The following is a 21,055-nucleotide window of genomic DNA, read 5'->3' on the forward strand; positions in this document are numbered from 1 at the left end:
AGAGGAAAGAAGGAAATGAAGGAAAGATGAAGAAAAAAGAAAAATGAAAGGAAAGAAGAAAAAGAAAGGAAAGGAGAAGAACAAGAAAGAAAAAGGAAAGGAAAGTAGAGAAAAAGAAAGAAAAGAAGGAAGAAAGGAAAATAAAAAAAAAGAAAGAAAGAAAGGAAAGAAGAAAGAGAGAAAGATGGAGGATATCCACTAGAATGCAGGACTGGAACTGCAGTCAGGATAGAACGGGACAGCGGGACGTCTCGTTCTATGGTGGAATCGGGACGCTTTTATCCCATGGGATTTAAAACCTTGTGCTTAATAACTTCTGGAATGTACTTAACTCTTGGATAAATGAACGAAAGCTTTAAGAAATCTCCATGTTCAACTTATAAGATATCATCTTATTTGCATTGTCATCAAATATATTCTTGCCGTGCTGTATGTTCTTCCTCAAAGCCATTTTCCTCTCTTGCATGAGGTTAAGAAATTTGATTTGAATACAGTCTGGGAAGTAGGAACAATATCTACACTTGAGGTACATGATCTCTTGCTTGTACAATGGTTGACACTTTGTTGCCCACACTTCTAGAAAGAGTCACAAATATTACTGGAAGTGCTGTTGCAAGACCATGCTTGCTTAGTTGGGGCAGAGCCTGGAATTTTCTCTTGGGAGGGAGCAAACATAATGCGTTACCAAAATAAAAAAAATGTTTACTCAAAAAGATATAAAAGTTTTTGTTGACTACTAAATAGAGAAATATAGAGTTAATATTTTGATTTATGTTGGCTTTTGTAAAAGAAATTATGAGTACTGTTTTGGGGTTAGAAGCTTAACAATGATTAACATGTTAAGGTTCTTATGAATCTACAAATTTTCTTAGGCAAAAGGTAGATTAGTGATGGCTGCTAAGAAACAGAAATAGAGAATCTCCTCTTTACTATGAAACAATGAAGGAGAAAGCCCAGCTCTCTTAAAACTAAGATTAGATGATTTGAGAAAAAGGAAAAAAAAAAACTTAGATCTTTGATGAGATTGGATAAACATGGACATGCCTGATGTCAATATTGCTTCGGAATGTGAATTTGTGAGGAGACTTGGTACTCTGTTACTTTCTTAAAATGGACTTAATATTCTATTGCAAATATATGGGAATGTATATGAATGACAATACTGTGTGTTGCATGCAGTTCTATTTCTTAAAGAAATGTTAAAGAAAATCTTCAGAATTTGGTTGTTGAGAAAAATGCTTAGGGGGAGAACAATTTCTTTAACTTCACATTAACTGTCTTGTTGTGTACGAACAAAAACACTAAAGCTGTGGAATATTTCTCAAATATCAGAAGATATGGGAAACTAACTTGTTGAGCATGAAAATTCTAGTTTCTTGTAACATTCCTAGACTAAAATCATACAATTCTTAACACAGCTTTTGAGCTTTTGCTAATATGCGGGAATCTTGTAATGTTACAGTTTTCTCAATCATTAAAACATGTGCAAATGCTCATTGAGTGAATGTTGGACACTTGGACTAGTTCTAGGAAAGGCAGGAGGGCCCTGACTCAATGTTGGACTAATTCTTGGAAAAGCAGGATGTTGCATTTTCGCATCCAGTATTTAACCTTTGCTCTTTATTGTTGTTATATTAAGCAATTATACCATTCTCTAATAGTGGCTTTCATTTTTTGTGTTGTGGTGTGGTTGTTATCTTGCTGATTTGGTCATGCTGACATTATGATGAGATGAGCAGTGATGTTAACATAACGACATCTTGAGGGAAAAATTAAATGTGGGTTTTAGTTTCATCTTTGAGGTTTCTATATCATTTTTTTTTTCTCTCAACTAGTACCTGCCACATCAACTGGATCACTTTGAGTATGGCCAGAAATATATTTTGGAGACTCATGCAAGAGGTCAATCTAAAACATATACTTTCTATGTACATTTCTTTCTTCTTCTTCTTCCTTTTTTTTTTTTTTAATTGTTGTTTAATTAAGTTTTTCATCAACATTTATGTCTTGATACGTAAATTTTATTTCTGTTCATATTGTAACCTATTATCTTGCATCATGCAACTTTTCTGAGGAAGAGGGACTGGAAATTGTTCAAGTTATTTATTGTAATTTGCTGCCTCTTTGCAGGAAGGTCCTCGAACGATGGTGGGCATTGCAACCTTCGATTCATCTATTCATTTTTACAATCTTAAACGAGCTTCACAGCAGGTAGATTGAACGGCTGCTATCATGGTCTTGCAACCATTTGCAGCTGGCATTAATTGTGATTTTTATAGGGATATTAAGAATCACCTATTTTTCTTGTTATGTTGGCTTGTATTGATAGAAATTGATTCCAGCCAAATCTGACTGGGGAGTTGTGTGATTTAACATGCTATACTCTGGCTTGACTGGTAGAAGAATAAAAAGTGCTCCCAACACAACATAGATATCTACAGAATGGTTTAGTAGACGAGTCAATTGTTTGTATCCTGGTCGGTTCATATGCAAGTTTTCATGTCACAAGGTACCTAATATATTTATTAAAAGCCTGAAATTTGGCTGGGTTGCTGTGACATGAGTCATCCAGTAGATGCGGCGTATGTACCATGACCTTTGGCAAGTCCTATATTGTTTGAGGGAACAATTTTCTAGACTAAATTCTGGATTAAAAACTAAAGAAGATAGTTCACTAGTTCTCACCTCTTCAAGTCTGGATTGTGTTTATACTTTATACTATTAAACATTGTCTTATTACACACACGCATCCATCATTATGATGCTTATCCAGTAGCAGACAAGCACCATGGAAAAGCTGCAAAGATATCTCTTAGCATTTCTTCAGCTACAAAATCTCAGTAGATATGGAATACATTTGCACAGTATGCTAGTCATACTAATGGATATCATGGAATGCTTCTTTTGCTTTTTTCTTAATAAACTTTATTGATTCTTATTATATTGCAGCCTTTGATGCTTATTGTTCCTGACATACAAGATGTTTATACACCCCTTCATACTGACCTGATAGTTCCACTTACTGAGGTGTGGGTTGCTCTTTTCTTTTTTCTACTCTTTCACAACTATTTTCGCATTCCTCTATCAACAAGGTTTTATGAAGAAGCTTAGAGAACTCTGTTGTTTTATTCTGAGGATGTAGTGCCGTCAAAATTTGGAGCAATTGCTGGATGGCATTCCAAACATGTTTGAAAATAATAGAGTTGCTGAATCTGCATTTGGTGCAGCTATCAAGGTATGCATTCTGTTAAGGTTGCTTATTAAACCTGGCTATGCTGGCTCTTCTTTTGTTCATATTTTAATTGTACTAGTTATTTACATGGGGATCTGAACTGTCTGCTGCAGTACGGTCGTAAGTTACTGAAACTTTATAATATCCTGTAGCAGTATTAACTTCAGAATAATTGGATGATTATTTTAAACTTCTTAAAGCTTACTTGAAAACTTTACAAATATTTTTTGTATGTACATCCATGCAGCAATGTTTAATCATGGATATCAGAAACTATAAGGTAAGCCATTCTCCTCAAAGAACAACTGACTAATCTTATATATTTTGTTCAGGCTGCGTTTCTGGCTATGAAACCCACAGGGGGAAAGCTACTCGTATTTCAATCAGGCAAGCCTCCAGTAAATTTGCTTTCGTTTAGTATTAGAACAAAATCATGTAATTTTTTGCTAGTTATTTCAGTTATTTTCACATCTTGTAGATTTAAAATAGCATGTCTCTCGGTTTTGGCTGGATTCTTGATGAAAAAAATTGCTCTTATAGGAGTGTAGAATGAACAATCCTTAGAAGTTCCAAAAATTCTTACCTCTAGTATTAGAACCATCATAAGTCTGTTTCTCATAGAATGTCTGAAGGGAGTTAAGAGAATTGATAACTAGACCAGCATTTTTAATCTCAATTTTGTGATAACATGATGGTTTCTCAATTTGCTGGCTTTGCTTGAAAATTACTGTCAGAGTTTGCCAGCTTCTAGTTGAGCAAGAACATCCAATATATTGCTTGCTGGCCTGGCTTTGACATGGAAAGCTGGGCTTAGCAATAAGCTGGCTCGAATCGGGCTTCCTCTTACAGGTGTATGAACAGAATATCAGCCAAAGCTCCAAAAAAAGGAAACACATGTTTATCCATATAATTTCCATTGCTACCCCCCCTTCCTGATCTAATCTTAGTTATGTTTATTATATTTAAAAAATTTCTTGTGAAAATCAAGTTTTAGAAGAAAGAGAAAAAGAAATTGTTACTATTTTCCAAAACAAATTCTCCTTTTGTCCCTATCCTTGATCGAGATTGAATCATCTCTTTCCATCCCAGTTCTTGTTGGCACATAAAAATTTGCATGTTGTATGTGAGAAAGTTGATATGGATGAATGGCAATATTTGGATAGGCTTATGAACTGCCAATGACCTGATTAATTTGGTTATGTTCAGCGTTTTCGAAACCGACCCGAACCGCCCGGTTCGGGGTGTTCCGAACCGAACCAGTGCCTAACTGGTCTGGTTCAGCCGTGGATTTCAGCATCCAGACCAAAAAAAAAAAGGGAACCGCTCGGTTCGGACCCCGAACCAAGCGGTATGTGGCCTGAACCGGTCGGTTCGGCCCTATTTCGGACCGAACCACCCAGTTCGATGCATTTAATAAGAGAGGGAGGCAAAGAGGAAGCCTTTCGGCTTTCTTTCTGTATTCTTCGTTTCTCCGACTGGATCCCTCTTTCTCCCACTTCAAGAATGGCAAGAAAATGAAGGAATAAGGTGGATTAGAGGTAAGTTTTCTTTCCTAGCTCCCTTTCCTCTCTTCCCCTCTTTTTTCTTTTAAAATCCGTGAAAAATAAAAAAAAGGAGAAACTATGTCAAAATTTTATTTTTTTTGTATGATTTTAATATATGTTGTAGATCTGTGGATGATCTACACAATAATACTAAAATCATTAATTTTCGTTAAATATATATTTTTTAAAAGTAAAAATATATATTTAAAATAAAAAATTATAAAAAAATAAATTTCAAAAAAATTATAAAATTAGATTATTAATGAGGGATTTACAAGCTACTTTCGGCATAAATTTGATGTCGATTTATCAATGTTGTGATGCATTTTGCGCATAGTATTTTACACCTAAATTTAAAAAAAAAAGGATTTTAAGCATGTTCACGAACTAAGAAATGTATATGTAGCATCAATGGTAGGATTCTACACGGATCTAAGATCAAATTATTTTTTTCATAATTATTTTTTTATTTTTTAATATATTTTTTTAAAAAATAATAAAAAATTAAAAAATTCAGAAAATATAAAAAACTCAGGTAAATGAAATCTATCATTTTTATGTAATTATTAAAGTAATGTGTTTGTCGATTTTCAGAAATGGATCTATCATGAAAGAAGGATTCAGAGCGTGACATTGATTGGGAGCATGGGGAGATGTTCTCAGATCGGCATCATTGGAGATGTAAATGGTGTAACATAGAATTCAAAGGAGGGGGGGTTACACGGTTGAAGCAATATTTGGCTGGCGGCTATTCGGATGTAGTTATGTGCCGTAAGTGTCCACAGGAGGTCCGTCAGTTGATGAAGAAGTATTTCGTTGATTTTAAAGTAGCGAAGAAAAGAAATTTGAAGAAGAAGGCAGAGGTGGACCGTCGAGCAGCAGAGCCACCTTATCACTGTAAGAAGTCAGGAAGAATTTGCTCCAGATGACGAGTAGGCACAGATCGATGCAGTCATTCGGACGAGTTTAGATGATCAGTGGCAGCTAGAGGAGCTGGCCAGGCATAGAGCTCGATTTGGGCCGTTAGTTTATGAGGGTGGGTCAGACTCAGGAAGCACTGGAGTAGAGTTTGAGTCATAATTTAGGAGAACATTCTCAGTTAGAGAGCCCGCCAGTAGAGGCACTAGCCGTCTTACATTCATGTTGGGAGCATTTGGTAGTGGAAAGAAATCCTTTAGACCAGTCAGTTTTGTTGCTGGCGAGGCTGGGGTGGATGCCTCTCAATGGGCAAGCAGCAACATTCCATCTAAACTTCCAGCTGATACGCCGCAGCATCCATCCTTGCAGTCTAGGCAGGCAGAGCGAGATAAGAACAAAAGAAAAAAAAAGATAAGTGCGGTCTCAGTAGAGTCCGAGCATTCGGTTCACTCAGATTCAAATATCAGATGGAGCAGTGATGGTAGTTCTTCAGTTGGTCATGGATCTGATGATCATGATGGGATCGGAGGACAGAAAATGCAGCCAGTTGGTGGTCTTCGATTCATTGATGAGTCTTAGTTTCTACATGCCATGTAGGATAGAGACCACGGTGTACGCGCTAGTAGAGCCTGTGATGATACGATTTCATACAGACGATGGCCTCCGCGAGGTCGTTCAGGACATGATGCAGCTACAGATGACCTCGTACGTGGAGTAGGGTCCATAGATGTGTCAGGTTCATCTTTGTATTCTAGATCCTCCTATCCGCAGCCACAGCCATCCTATGATCCTTACGGATATGGATATGGTGCATCGGAGATATCTTCGAGTGGCTCCTATCCTATACAGTCTGGAGTATCTTACGGATCGAAATTTGCTGTCGGTATATTTGGATGGGCTCCTTCACAGTCATGCTATCAGTTCGAGGATATCGCTTAGAGCCAGGATCTCAGTGACACTTTGATGGTGAGTTATGATCCAGTACGCCTACCTTATAGAATGAATGTAGAGGATTATAGAGCTATGTGGTTAGAGGGGTGGACTGATGTTCCTCCTGAATATATAAATGATATTATTATTTATGGACATCGACGGTCGATCAGATTCTGATGATTGGTACGTATTTATTATTTTTAGATTTTTTAAATTTATTTAAGCATTTTAAGATCCAATGATATCTTATCTATGTCTTGATTATTTAGGAATTAGGATGCTAAATAACATTATGTCACACTTAGATTCGTATCACATGTAATTAACGTTGTATCCGAGACTTCCGAGTGATACAAATATTAATTAATGTCACTAAATAACAATTTGAATACTCTTTTCTCATTAAAAAAAACATTGAATACTCCTTTCAAAAAAAAAAAAATTGGCGTGCTGGTTTAACCGGCACGCCTGGTCGTACCGTATGTCGGTATGGTACGGAACAGGTATCGTAACATACCGTATCGATCGGCATAGTGGCCGGTACCGATTTCGAAAACATTGGTTATGTCCAATAAAGTTGGTGAAGTTTTGCATGAGGTTATAAACCAAAATGTGTCTTCAGTGTGGAGGAAGTGGCCTAAGAGGACCAAAATGATATAGTGGACAAGGAATTAAAAAAGCTGCCACAATAGGGCTTTAGATGTCAAAAGGGGCACAGATAGTTGAGGTATCACTTATGCTAGACAGGTGCTAGGGACAAACTTTCTTATGGTGGAGGGCGACTCTGCTATTGTTATCAGGTGGATACAGCACTAGACTGCTTTGGCGGGGGCTCAACCCCTACTGCATGACGTTTGGCAGATCTCAAAGGACTGTCTCTCTTTGGAAGCTATGCACATCTATCGGGGCGAATAGTGTGGACTAGGTAGCCTCCTACATGGCCAAGCATTTAGGAGAGTTTTTTTTATGGATTGATTGTGTATTTATTCTGACAGCCTTGCGGGACCTTTTATTTTTCAATTTTGTTGGATGTATCCCTACCTGACGGATATGATCCTTCTGTCCTATCCAAAAGAAAAATAATTGAGGTAGTACTTTTGTTTCTTTTTTATACTGGGTAGATTGCATATTTATATTGTTTTATTTCCTCCACATTAATATACTTTTGCAGCATTCGATTACTAATGGTTAATGTAAGGTTGTATCTCTATGTAGTATAACTTTATACCATATGTAATGCTATAATATAATGTTTTGTGATAGATAAGAAATTTAGAGATGTTGATAAAATAATCGATTGAATCGAGAACAAATAGGATTTTCTTTTTGAGAAAGAGGGAAAATCATGGGAATGTGAATGGTTAATGCTGGAAGCTGATGAATACTTTAAAGGTGGAAATGATCTATTCGAATTACAATTAAGAAAGATGTTCAAAAATCAAGAACTTTGTAAAATGCAAAGGATAAACTAGTGCATTATCTTAGGCCTATGAAATACTCAAAAAGGTTTGAAATATCTTTGGAGACATGAGTTCTTTTTGTTTACTAGTTAACCTAATGAAAACGGCAAGATAAGTAAAATGCAAATGATTGAGATCATGGTTTGCTAAACCGCCCCGAACTTTCTAGTTTGGGGCATGCTGAACTATACTGGCGGCCGATTGGGATGGTTCTAGCATCCAAAATGAGAAACCGGAGAGGAGAGGGAGAGGAAGAGAGAGCCTTCGAAAAATCCCCCAAAAAATAAAGAAAACCTAGTGAAGTTGGCAACACTTGCTGATTTCACTCGATAAATCACAAAAAAATAAAAATAAAAATGAAATAGGGGTCAAAACCCCTATTTTGATCGGGAGGAGGGCGGAGTCTCTCCTTCAGCCTTCACCGGCTTCTTCCTCTACCCTCTCTATGTGTTGGTTCGGGATCCATATGGAACGGAATACCGAACCATACTACTGGCCGACTAGTCTGGGCTCTAGTACCGGCATAGCAAATCTTGATTAAGATGTACTAAATTAAGGCAGATCTATTGATGTAATTGTTGAATTAATTTGTTTAGAATAACTTAGGTTAGAGGATGGTGGAACAATGACCAGGAGACATGTCAATTGTTTGTCAAACAATTGATTTTATTGTTAGAAGCTTATACAATTGTTTAAAATAAGGGCTGAAAAAATTTTGTTACTTATGTATTAACCGTTGATGTTCAAATAGAGACTTTTTTTAAAAAATTATACAAATGAGTTGTTGTTAGAGGAAGATGATCATATTTGGTTAGAGGTGCATGGGATTCTTGGAGATAAACGTCAAAAAGTTATCAGAGATATTAAAAAAGACTGTCTATGAAAGCTAATTTCAAGAACCTGCCAATTCAACTTGTTCCTTTTGTGCAAACTGTAAAATGGTATAGGGGATCTTATTTCAAGCAAATATCACCTGGACACTCGAATCGACCCTGAATTGGGTGATTCAGGAAGATCATGGTTGGTTGCTCGTGTTGAGGCTGAACCATTGCCTAAACCAGGTGGTATCATTTGGTACAACTTCAGGAATAGTTCTTAGTGGGGAAAAAGGCTTGTTCTTTATTTGTAGGTGGAAACAAGCTAAGGAGATTCTAGGAGCATCCTGTGCCAATGTTGACTGGATTCAGCCTTGTATCTTTGAATTTTGAGCCTGGAACAACCATGTTTTTATTTGAATTTGTGGTCCAAGTAAGGAAACATGAAATCAAGTTGTAAAATAGATGAACTTGAGACATTTAATTCAAAATTAGGTAGTAATCAGCCTAAGGTCTGCTGTACTGGATCGAACTAGATGGTAAGGGGCATACCACATCGTACCATATCGGTTTGATATTGGAACACAGTATGGGGAATGTACTGACACATGATATGGGGGGCGTACCGATGCTCAGTATGCCGAACTAGCCCCATACTGACACAGTAATAGGTTGGCACTGGTATGGGGTCCAATACTGAGACGGCGAACCTTAAATCAGCCTCTTGTTAGACGTTGAATGAAATACAGTAAAGTATTATGCTAATTTAAGGATTCTCACCCGTTATTTGCACAAGAGGAGAAGATTGATATCTTTATTATATTTCTACATGGCTTAACCTTAAACAAAGTATTTCTTTCAAAAAGCTTGATGTTATCTCTAATTGTTCATTAAGTATGCATGTTTCAATCTTTATCATAAATACGTTTTAAATTTATTTTTGACTCCTTGAAATGCAATTGTATGTGAGAGTTATGCATGCCATTTACTTCAGCACACAGAGAAGATCGTGCCTACGACACTTAAATTGACTCTCCTGGCTTATTTGTTGCAAAAACATACCATTGCAGTAGGTAAATATGCTTTAAAGGCCAAAACTAGATTTTGGAGGCCAAAAAATGCTGTAGGCTGTAGCAAAACTTTTTTTGGGGTGTATCTTTATGTACCTATTGATACCCACTGTCAGCATGATCGTCAGTACAGTGTGTGCCATGCCCATTCTTACTCGTTACGGATTTGATTCTTGATACCTGTGTATAGAACAAAACTCTAGTCCCAACTAAATGGTATTGTTATAGTTGAAGTAGAAATGACACTGTGAAATGGCCAAAATCTTGCTCCGATTTTTTATTAATTTCAAATTGCAACTACTTATCAGCCCTTCCTGATGTAATTTTAAATAAAATGCAAAAGCGTATTATTATGGGACCTGCGGTGCTTCATTTATTATAGATTCCTACTTATTCAAGACCAATAAAGGCAGATGAGCGGAAATTAGTGTATATATCTTTGTTTTGTATACACCTATGTAATCTGCAAGTGTATGTGGCATCCATCTGTTTAGCTCATGGGTTTATAGTTTGCTTCATCCCTTTTCTGGTTGTCTTTTGTTATATTTAATAGAATAATTTCTGATTGTATTTTGTTGCTTGCAGTCTTGCCATCAGTTGGTATTGGGTCTCTTTTCTCCAGAGAAGCAGAAGGAAGAACAAATGTTTCTTCAGGAGATAAGGTTTTACATATATATATATATGTAGCTTTTAGTGTTCTTGTGCTCTTGATTGTGCCATTCTTGTGCAGTAATACTGATATTTGGTGGATAGTTTCTTATTAATTTCAAGTGAGTCATGGCAAAAAATGTCAGAAGCTGGAAATCATGACAGTCCAGTTATTCATTTATAGAATGCTTTCAATTTTTTATACATAAACTGACTTGCAGTTCGGTCATTGTGTCTTGATTCTTATTTTTCTCTTGCATTCTAAAATGATAACAAGCTGAAAATATTATTGTGGCACATGATTATATTGCTGTGGCACTTTGTGCTTTTATTACAAGTTTTAAGTGGTAAACTGCCTTCTGATTTGCTTATATGTTACTATAGATGCAAGTAGAGTCCATTAGAAATTCATGTCTAACTGAAAGTTGAATAAGCAGTATATTCTATCTAACGTCCTTCTCTGGATTCCAGGAGGCTCACAAATTGCTTCAGCCAGGAGATAAGACTCTGAAAACAATGGCAATAGAGTTTGCTGAATATCAGGTGATTATATACAAATAACCGAGCTGAATTTTGAAACGAATCTGTCTTGTATGAAGGCAAAATAATAACATGCAATGTTTTCCAGGTTTGCGTGGATATATTCCTTACAACTCAGACCTTTGTAGACATCGCTTCCATCTCTGTTGTTCCGAGAACTACTGGAGGACAGGTAGACTTTCTTAGTTCTCATGCTTTAGCAGAAATTATGGTACAAGATACTGTTTTACTTCTTAATTAAATCAATGGTACTGTAACATTTTATATTGATCACATCTATAAATGTTCTTCTGGATACAGATGCCCTAGGTGGATTAGTATTTTTTTTTTTTTTTTTTTTGTCATAACTGGTTATGCAATCAAAGATGACAGATTATAAATTTGGGTTGGGGATATACTAAAAACAAAATAACAAAGACCACATAATACCATAACTATGTTGAGAGGTGTTGTTTTAGGTGCTGGTGCATTTCAGAAGTGATTTATTTTCTTTTTCCTTGTTACAGGTTTATTATTACTACCCATTTTCAGTTCTTTCTGATCCTGCTAAACTCTACAATGATCTTAGATGGAACATCAGTAGACCCCAAGGTTTTGAAGCTGTGATGCGTATAAGATGTAGCCAGGTAAGTCTGATAAGAGACATACTTGCTAGCACAAATACTTAATCTTTTGAAAGACTTCTTTGGCCATGATTATTGTTTTCTGGAATGTTTTTTTTAATAGGGTCTTCAAGTTCAGGAGTATTCTGGAAATTTTTGCAAGCGCATTCCCACTGATATTGATCTCCCTGCGGTCAGTACCATATTTTTTAAGCTGTTATTTAATCTTGAAAATCATGCTGCCATAAATTTACTTTACATTTGGATTTCTTCACAAGTAATTGGATGGTTGAATCCACGTAAACCAGATAATTGGATGGTTGAATCCATTTTAACCAGTCAGGTTTGAGTAGATAACTGGCAAAATTCCTGGACTAACCTTCTGTGTCATTGGCAATCAAGAGATTCAAGACCAATTTTTGTATTGCTGTCATAACAAGGTATACATAGATTTGAAAACTGATGGCTGAATTCATCCAGGCCCCCGCATGTTCTCATAAACTGTAACAATTAGATGATTAGGCGAATGCTAACAAATCTTGACTTTTGACAATTACATGAGTTGGTATGGGAACGCTAACAAATCATGATTTTGATTCTTGGTAGCCAGAATCTTCTACCTAGGGTAACGAACTCGCTTTAAAATCTTCTTGGAATCTTGATACCACACATGTTTTCTGAGCATGTCCTTACTAAAACTGTTAAGAAAATATCTTATTCCTGGCACCTGCTCTCGCTTCCATTTTAACAAATCATGACATGATCGAATTAACAGCATCTCTCCACTACACCATGTCATTCACTCTAATACTATCATATATGTTTTTGTTGTCTTTCCATTCTTTGGTATAATTGAATCAAGATACAGAAACTGAACACACTGCGGTTTCTCCAATATGATGACTTTTACTAAATTGATATACTTAGGCATCTTTTTTTTATCTGTCAAGTCAATTAATATAAATGTAATATGCACATTTAACATAATACCTTCTTTAGAAATTGGGATCTTGATAAATCCAGAAGTAGAACTTATCTATGTAAGTTGTAATGACAAAGTGCCTAATTATGTTGAAAGGGGAAAATGATCAACAACTTCAGTCATTTTGTCACAATTAAGTTTCTTCTTGTAAAGCTGCATTCTTGATCAATAATTAGGAATACTTTATTTGATCTTGAAAAATATAATAAAATCCCTAATTTTACTGAAGATTTCCAAATACCGAGTAGAATCTGCTTTCACATACATGTCCATTTAACAGTGCTAACTTGTCCGTTTCGCTTAGTTTTTTGCTATCAACTTTGCTCTGATCGGGCCCTTTTAAAGAGTATAGGCCTTCTGAATCATTGACCTGTCTACTAAGTTTTCCATTTATGGGGGAATTTAATGGTCCTTGCTGTTGTATCTAAATTTTAAAACATATATGCAATTTGAAATTAGAATAGGATTTGCTGAAAACAAAGGTTCCTATGCTCCTTTTTTTTTTTTTTTTAAACATTGCATATCTTTTTTTTTGCCGACTCAGATTGATTGTGATAAAACCATAATGGTCACCTTCAAACATGATGATAAGTTCCAGGAGGGCTCAGAATGTGCTTTCCAGGTATGAAGAAATCCTTGCATGCAAATGTCTTCATATTGTTTAAGTCAATTCTGGTATGCCTCGTACAGACTAGATTACACTTTATTTTCAAGTATTAATATCATGTTTAACTTTGTTGGCAATGCCATCTATAATTTTTTAAAAGCAATCTTGTTTAATTATGCTTTCTTGTCCAGTGTGCACTTCTTTACACTACAGTATACGGGCAAAGAAGAATTCGAATTATAAATCTCTCGCTTCCCTGCACCAGCATGCTCAGCAATCTGTTCCGTTCAGCTGATTTGGACAGTCAGTTTACCTGTTTTCTGAAGCAAGGTAAGATATCCTAAATTTTGTTGTTTGCCCTTGCACTGTTTATTTATTAAATTCATTTTGGTTCTATCTGTCTTACTAAAGCAGTATGAATATTCTTAATTTCAACTTGATTGAGAACAGTAATATGTTGTTGTTTATTCTACTCTGGTATGCATTGCAGACTTTCTTGGACAATTTCTTCACTCTAAATGACTTTTTTTTTAAAATCTGCAATTATAGCTGCAAACGGCATCCCAGCTAGTCCTCTTTCTCAAGTGCGGGAACAAATCACAAATCTCTGTATCAACATCTTATGCTCTTATCGAAAATTTTGTGCAACCGTATCATCATCTGGACAGTTAATTCTTCCTGAAGCTCTTAAGCTTTTGCCTCTATATACTCTAGGTATTCCCACAACCTGAAGTTAAAATGTTTCTGGTAGTTGCTGTGCATGAAAGAACTTATTAGTTGCCTGTCTACATTTCTTTAAATTTGGATCGGTCTTTAATAGTTGATATAATAGCTCAAATGTGAATGTGAATTATCTTATTATCATGACGGGTGTTTCCTGGCATGAAATATCAGCTGTCAACTGAACTCTGATTTAAATTGTTTTTCTTAGTTAAATCTAACAAGCTCATTATCTTGGCAACTTTTTAACAAAAAATCACTTCTCGAAAAGCTTTTGGTGGATTTTTAAGCTGGTGTTTGGCTGCTGTCCAGGTGACATTGATCTTTATCAGTAGCCGAGCACCATGTATGTTGGAACTTCTTCAAACTAGATAATGTTAATTTGCTGATATTGTGTTACAAACAGGATCCTCACAGTACTTTATAGTTGAACTAGGTCAGCAAGCCTGCTTGTGATTGCATTGTGTATAACTATATCTCATTTTTGAATCCATTATGCTTTGTCAGCATCTTGGTCTTCAAGCAAGTCGAGGTTATTAAAAAAGAAAATAACTAATAAAAGCTAATTGTGTCCTTTCATGTGTGGGGAGGAGGAAGTAGGTCTTCGGTAAAGTTGGTCAGACCAGATAGCACCTGGTCCAAATTTGTTTCATTAACTAAAGATGCCAATCAATCTGATAAACTTACAAATCATAAATCACTAAACTAGTCTGGCCCTCTTTGTTATCAAAGCTTAAACTTCAAAATGCCGGTGCCATGCCAATAAGTTAGTAGCATGGTGCATGCTGTATGTGATCATGATTCGCCGAATCGGTCCGAATCGAGCAGTTCAAGACGTGCCGAACCATACCAGCAGTTAATCGGTGCGGTTCGGACATCCAATTCGAAATGCCAGCGAAAACGAAGCAAGAGAGAAGGAAAGAGAGGAAGAGAGAGAGAAGATGGGAGGGAAGGAGAGGAGAAGGCCGGTGGTGGCCCTCTAAGGCCGTCGGAGGGTCGTCGAGAGTCCATGTCTCCATGGTCCTCCGCGAGAGACTAAGAAGAGAGAGAGATAGAGAGAGCATGGTTCGTCGAACCGGACGGTTCGGGACATCCTGAATCGGGTGGTTCGGGGCATCCCAAACCGTATCGGTTACTAATCGATGCGGTTTGGACATCTGATTTGGAATGCTGGTGAAACCAAAGTGTGCGAAAAGAAAAAAGAGGAAGAGAGAGAGGAGGAGAGGGCAAGGCTGGTAGTGGCCCGTTGAGGCTATTGGAGGGTCGTTGAGACTCCGAGTCTCTGCAGTCCTTCGTAAGAGACTGACAAGAGAGATGAAAGAGGAGAGCGGGAGGGGAGTGGGGGGAGGAGAAGGTGGTGGGGAGGTTGCCAGAGGGCCGCTGGATGGTTGTCGTGGCCGTCGAATGGCCCAAAACCCCCTGCGGTCGGGTGTTGGGTTTTTAAAAAATCCGACATAGTGAAGCTGATAATAGGTTTGTTGGCTTAATTATTTGGTCAATTTTTTTAAAAAAATCTGATACACAGTTAAGCCTACAATGGATTTGCCAGCTTCACTTGACAAACTCATTGTCGGCTTTACTGTGTATTGGATTTTTTAAAAATTTTGATGAAATAGGAACGAAGTCTTTGTTTGGAACCTGCAGTGGCCACAAGGGGTTTTGGGTTGTTCGATGGCCTCCCCATTAGGGGTGAGCATTGTCTGGTTTGGATCGGTTTCATGCTTAAACTTAAGCCGAACCAGTCCTAAATGGTTTGGCATTTCTAGAAACCAAATCAGATCAATAGAAGATTGAAACCAAACCAAACCAACATGATTTAAACAGTCTGACTTGGTTTGGTTTACCGGTTTATATTATTATTATTTTTTTTTGTGATTCATGAAGACTTATTTTTTTTCACATAAGAGTACCACCAAGAGAATTTATCAGTAAAATGATTTAAATTGACATAATATATTGTCACTCAACAAAATGAAATTCTTAAGCAAATACCATCATTAAGGATTAAGATAAAGATCTCCAACATATTACAAAAAAAATAAACAATCCAGTAAGTCACTTAGGGTTTAAGGCTAATCAACACAAAATCAAATTGATAAACAACACCATAAATCCAGAATTATTTTCTAATACATTAATACTCCAACATAAACAACATCCTACTCAAAATGATGTCATTTTATTAAAGCCAGTTCGGTTCGGTTTGAGAATGGTTTTATTTACTGACAAACCTGAACCAATCCAAATCTATTTTTTATATATTAAAAATCAACTAAATCAAACTGAATAAAATTTTAAACCAAACCAAATCTGCAGTTTGTTTTGGTTTCACCGGTTTGATTGGTTCAGGTTCGGTTTTTGCTCACCCCTACTCCCCATTGCCTTCCCCTCTCTCTTCTCAGTTTCTTTCGTGGAGGACTGTGGAGCTCAGGAAGCCTCGGTAGCCCTCCAGTGGCCACCACAGGCGTCTTCGTTGGCCACTTGTTCCTTTCCTCCTTTCTCTCTCTTTCTCTCTCTTTTCCTCATCGATTTATCCTCCATTTTTGTGTGGGTTCGGATCCGGTACAGCGGTGTACTGTCGGCCGACTGGCATGGGGTTTGGTTATGAGTCAGCAATCCTTGAGAGAGAGAGGAGAAGGGAGGGAGAAGAGGGAAGGAGGCCATTGGATGGCCGTCGCGGCTATTGGATGGCCCAAAATCCCCTGTGGTCACAGTGGGTTTGAAACAAGGGCGAAGCCACTTTCTCGAACCCATCGGGGGGGGGGGGGGTGTTGGGCCATCCAACAGCCATTCAGTGGCCCTCCGGCGGCTTCCCCGCCGTCTTTCCCTCCCTCCTCTTCCCTTCCTTCCCCTCTCTCTTCTCAATTTCTCTCGCGGAGGATCATGGAGCTCAGGAGGCCTTTGCAGCCTTCTGGTGGGCACCACAGATGTCTCCGCTAGCCACTTGTTCCTTCCCTCCTTCTCTCTTTCTTTCTTTTCCTCCCTGGTTCTCTCGTTTCCATGTTAGCTTGAGCCCGGCACAAGGGTGTCTCAACTCGTACTGCCGGTAGCATGGGGTCCGATTCTATGTCGGCAATCCTTACATGTGATAATGTTTCATGCTAGTGCTTCTCATGCACTGGATCACCAATTTCACTACGAGATGAGCATGGAGGGATAGGCACATAGGTAAATAGATATATGTTTTTGCCTTTTTCTATTTTAAAAGAACCATTTTAACCTAAGTATCTTAGATGTTGTTTAGTGTGGTTTAGAATCAATTACTTATGTACTATAATAAAAAATAAGATGTGGATTTGTTGATTTCTTTGCATTGTGAAAGAAAACTTAGGATGGTTAGAATACAACATAATCACTAATAAAACACATAATATAATGAATCCAGTTCAAATTATGCAAGTCATGCGAGAGTTGTATGGTATCCTATAAATTTCATATTGGACCCTGTCACAATTTTGGTGTCTTCACTTAATTATGATAAGAGATGTAGCGAACAGTGATTAACTAATAACTAGCCTATATTTTCTCTCATATCAGGCTAATTTGGATATTTATATTTTGGTTAGCACCATAAACTCCTAATTTTATAAAACTGCTAATGTATGATTGCCGTTGCATCCTCTAATTAGTTTTCTGACTTTTAATAAAAGATTATTCATTCTGTCACCTTGCGTTTCAAAGTTCAGATGCTGCAAGTCTATTAAAATAAGTTGAATTTGGTTAATTGTTTTCTCTTTTTCTTCGTATTAAGATAGTTGCAAAGCTATCCTTGTAGGACGGACATGCCAATTAGACCTCAACAATGATTGTGCCTAGCCAAGCCTTGACACATCAGCACCACATCTATCATCTTGAGCCTAGACTAGCTGGACCTCGGGCTTCACTTCCTCATCTCGAGTCCAAAATGATGATATATTTTCAAGTCTTGTTCTGGCCCAGTTTGTTCTGACTTGACCAATTCCAAGCCCTAGGTTCAATCGTTCCCTTTCACCCTTATTTGTGATGGTGCAAAGAGAGTGGGAGAGAGAGGAGAGCGAGGCCTTTGGACAGATGGATGGAAGCCGGGAGAGGAGGTGAAGATGTAGGATGCTAAGGAGCCAAGGGAGAAGAAAGAGGGAGAGGATAGAGAGGGACGTGGTAGAGGATGTAACTTGATTGCTAGTCCAGCATCAAGGGTGTTGTTCTGAGATGCAGTATGTTGAGCAAGATTGTTCCCCACAGATGGCTGCCACACATCATGTCATTTCTAAAAAATGGGGTAGAGAGGGAGCAAGAGTGGTGGTCCACCAATTCCACATGGTTGCTGCCTCTTATGTGCTTTGGATGTAGGGGAGAAACAGGGGTGAGGAAGGTGGTCCACCTCCAAATGGTTGTTTCCCCTCATGCCAATTTTGAGAGAAGAGAGGAGACTAAAACCCTAATTCTATCATCGAAAGGAGCAAAGGGAGCAAGCTAGCAAGGGGAAGATGGAACCCTAGAAGGATACAAGAACTGCCAAATTGTCCTGAATCAGGCGGTTCGTGGCATACCAAGCCAAATCTACTAAGAACCGGTGGTTCGGCTACTTGACTTAGTCCCAATAGAGTATCAGTTTGAACTGGGATGAATTGTTTTAGGCTGTTTTGAGAGTTGGCAAGAAATGAGATGAACTATTTCAAGCTATTTCAGGTTGTTCTAGACTGAATCGGGCACTTTGGTAATTTATAAACGAGTTACAAGTCGCAACTCCTAATGTCGTCTCCCCTCCTGATCTTCTTCCCCCCTCCTCTCCCTTTGTCCCTCTCGATCCTTGGTTCCCCTTTCTTCTCTCCTGATTTTTCTTTTGGTTGCTGTAATTGCTGCCATAGCCGTCGACAATGATGACGATGACCATGGGACACTGGTGGTATTCATCCATCCCTTCATCTCTCTCCCTCTGTTTGAGAAAACCCTCCACCGTGGCCCTCGATGTGCCCATCTTTGCCTCCCCTAAAGCCTCGCCAATGCAACTTTAGCTTCACCAAAGATCTCTATCCCGAATGTGAGGGGAACCCTAATATTCTCTCCCCCCCCCCTCTCTCTCCCTCTCTCTCTATCCCCCTCTCCCTCTCCCTCACCCCGGTTCTAGTATGCTTTGGATCGGTGCAGTAGGTATCACTACCATATCAAGTTGGTAGCTGGCCGGTATGGCCCCCGATACCAGTTCAGTGATCCTTGATTGTATGATTTAGAAGTTGATATTGATGTATATCATGATATTATAAATGGGTTGTTATATATTATCTAGCCAGTTCTATTGTGGTGAGCCTATTGGAGCAACTAGAAGCTTGGCTTGAATGATTGTTAGGCCTCTGAAATTGAGTTTGACTTGGTCCTTTGAGCCTACAGTCTTTGTCCTGCCAAATCTAGGTTGGGTGGTTCAGATTGGGCAAGTTGGCCTAACTTGCGCAAGTCTAATGTACATGTTGTCTATAAAATAATGTATTCTTAAAGTGGGATTACCTTCTTCCTTCAAAAGACATGAAGACATCGGAAAAAGAAAATGTTTAAGACCTTAAAGCAATCCAACTTGTCATGTATCCATTTATTCTTGCTTTTGCTAATGGTATCGAACTAGCTTATGTGACATCATTAAATGCACTAGTTTGCTATGCATGACACATTGGGCATGATACATGCTATACGACATGCACTAGTTGTGGGCCAACACTCAAATTTATGTTTGTAATGAGATGCTTGATTTGGTTAGCTGATCCAGTCAAGGTTTTGGTTTAAGTGAGGCTTAGAGGAGGGTTGACACTCATTTTGGAGGAAGGCATGGAAAGGGGTTGATGGCATAGGTAGATGGGGTTCAATGAGAGTGGAGTCTAAAGGGAATTGGATGCGGTACTGGGAGGGTATTGATGGTGGTGGCGCACTAGGGTGGAGGGAGCTGACAAGGTTTGGGGGATCTAGGAAGTCATGTTAGTGTTTCCAGTGGTGGTCTAGAGGGAGGATGGGGTGATGAAAGAGAAGAGGATTAAGAGAAGAAGAGGGAGGATTTACCTACAAAAGGAAGTGTCCGATGGCAATGTTGTAAGACTTTTTTCAATTTTTTTTTTTAAATTTTAAAAAATAGCATTGAAACAACACGAAAAGCAAGAAGCATATTCAAATTATTTTAAGTTGTGATCTGAATAATGATAAGAAGTCAACATAATGATAGAAAAAAGTTTATCTTCCGGACAGCCATAGGGTCATTATTGTCATACCCAAGGAACAAATACTATGTTTGATTACTCAATACACCTTTATTCCACCCTATAAATTCTAGAATATCGTAATTTGAGTTATTTGAACCAAAAGCAATATACATAATGATTTAGGCTTATTGAACTCAAATGCCCCTTTGAGGTAAGAGGTAGAAGATAGCTAATTTTTTAAAAATATAGAAGAGGTATGAAAATGATTAACAGGAGCTCTTAGCTCTGAAACAACTAAATCTCTTTTCTGTCTTCTCTTAAAGTTGAAAATCTTAATGAGATTGCTGATTTTGATGGTTCAAAGTTTGTTAATGATGATTTGGTCATTGTATAAGTCAAAGAAATTAATTCATCTTAAAAGATCGATACTGCAGCAGTTATATTATGTAAAAAAATGACTTGGATCTGATCTTACTATTCCTGGATCATACGCTTTACAAGCCATATCCTCTGTTCCATTCCATTCTGATCTTGATCTAGGGATCCGATCCAGATACTAAGGCACATTAAGATTCTGATCACGGAATCGAGATTGTAGATCATAAGATCCTGACAACAATTTCTGATTGAGTAGGCACTAGTGGTAGATGTGGCCAACAGTGGACAGTTGTTAATTAGATGATAACAAGAAAGGAGAGGGGCATTGTGCTTGGTCAGAGAGAGGGAAGGTGGAAGAAGGTAAAATGCATCAGGATTGGTGGCTGGATTTGTGGAATATATTTATACAATGTCGCATATGTGATTTTACATAATATTGCAAATT

General features: G+C 37.8%; 1 protein-coding gene across 1 annotated transcript in view; it reads left to right on the forward strand.

The window, feature by feature from the left end:
• LOC105032449 (protein transport protein SEC24 C) overlaps nucleotides 1–21,055 on the forward strand; it is a 38,467-nt gene that overhangs the window by 13,030 nt on the left and 4,382 nt on the right. The window contains exons 8-19 of the mRNA XM_073261390.1: nucleotides 2,131–2,211; nucleotides 2,950–3,027; nucleotides 3,143–3,235; nucleotides 3,565–3,619; nucleotides 10,558–10,634; nucleotides 11,092–11,163; nucleotides 11,249–11,332; nucleotides 11,667–11,786; nucleotides 11,887–11,955; nucleotides 13,289–13,366; nucleotides 13,543–13,681; nucleotides 13,901–14,065. Of these exons, the coding sequence (XP_073117491.1) occupies nucleotides 2,131–2,211; nucleotides 2,950–3,027; nucleotides 3,143–3,235; nucleotides 3,565–3,619; nucleotides 10,558–10,634; nucleotides 11,092–11,163; nucleotides 11,249–11,332; nucleotides 11,667–11,786; nucleotides 11,887–11,955; nucleotides 13,289–13,366; nucleotides 13,543–13,681; nucleotides 13,901–14,065 (1,111 nt within the window). The remainder of the gene's footprint in view (nucleotides 1–2,130; nucleotides 2,212–2,949; nucleotides 3,028–3,142; nucleotides 3,236–3,564; nucleotides 3,620–10,557; nucleotides 10,635–11,091; nucleotides 11,164–11,248; nucleotides 11,333–11,666; nucleotides 11,787–11,886; nucleotides 11,956–13,288; nucleotides 13,367–13,542; nucleotides 13,682–13,900; nucleotides 14,066–21,055) is intronic.

The sequence above is a fragment of the Elaeis guineensis genome, chromosome 1, assembly GCF_000442705.2.
Source record: "Elaeis guineensis isolate ETL-2024a chromosome 1, EG11, whole genome shotgun sequence".
NCBI classification, from domain to species: domain Eukaryota; kingdom Viridiplantae; phylum Streptophyta; class Magnoliopsida; order Arecales; family Arecaceae; genus Elaeis; species Elaeis guineensis.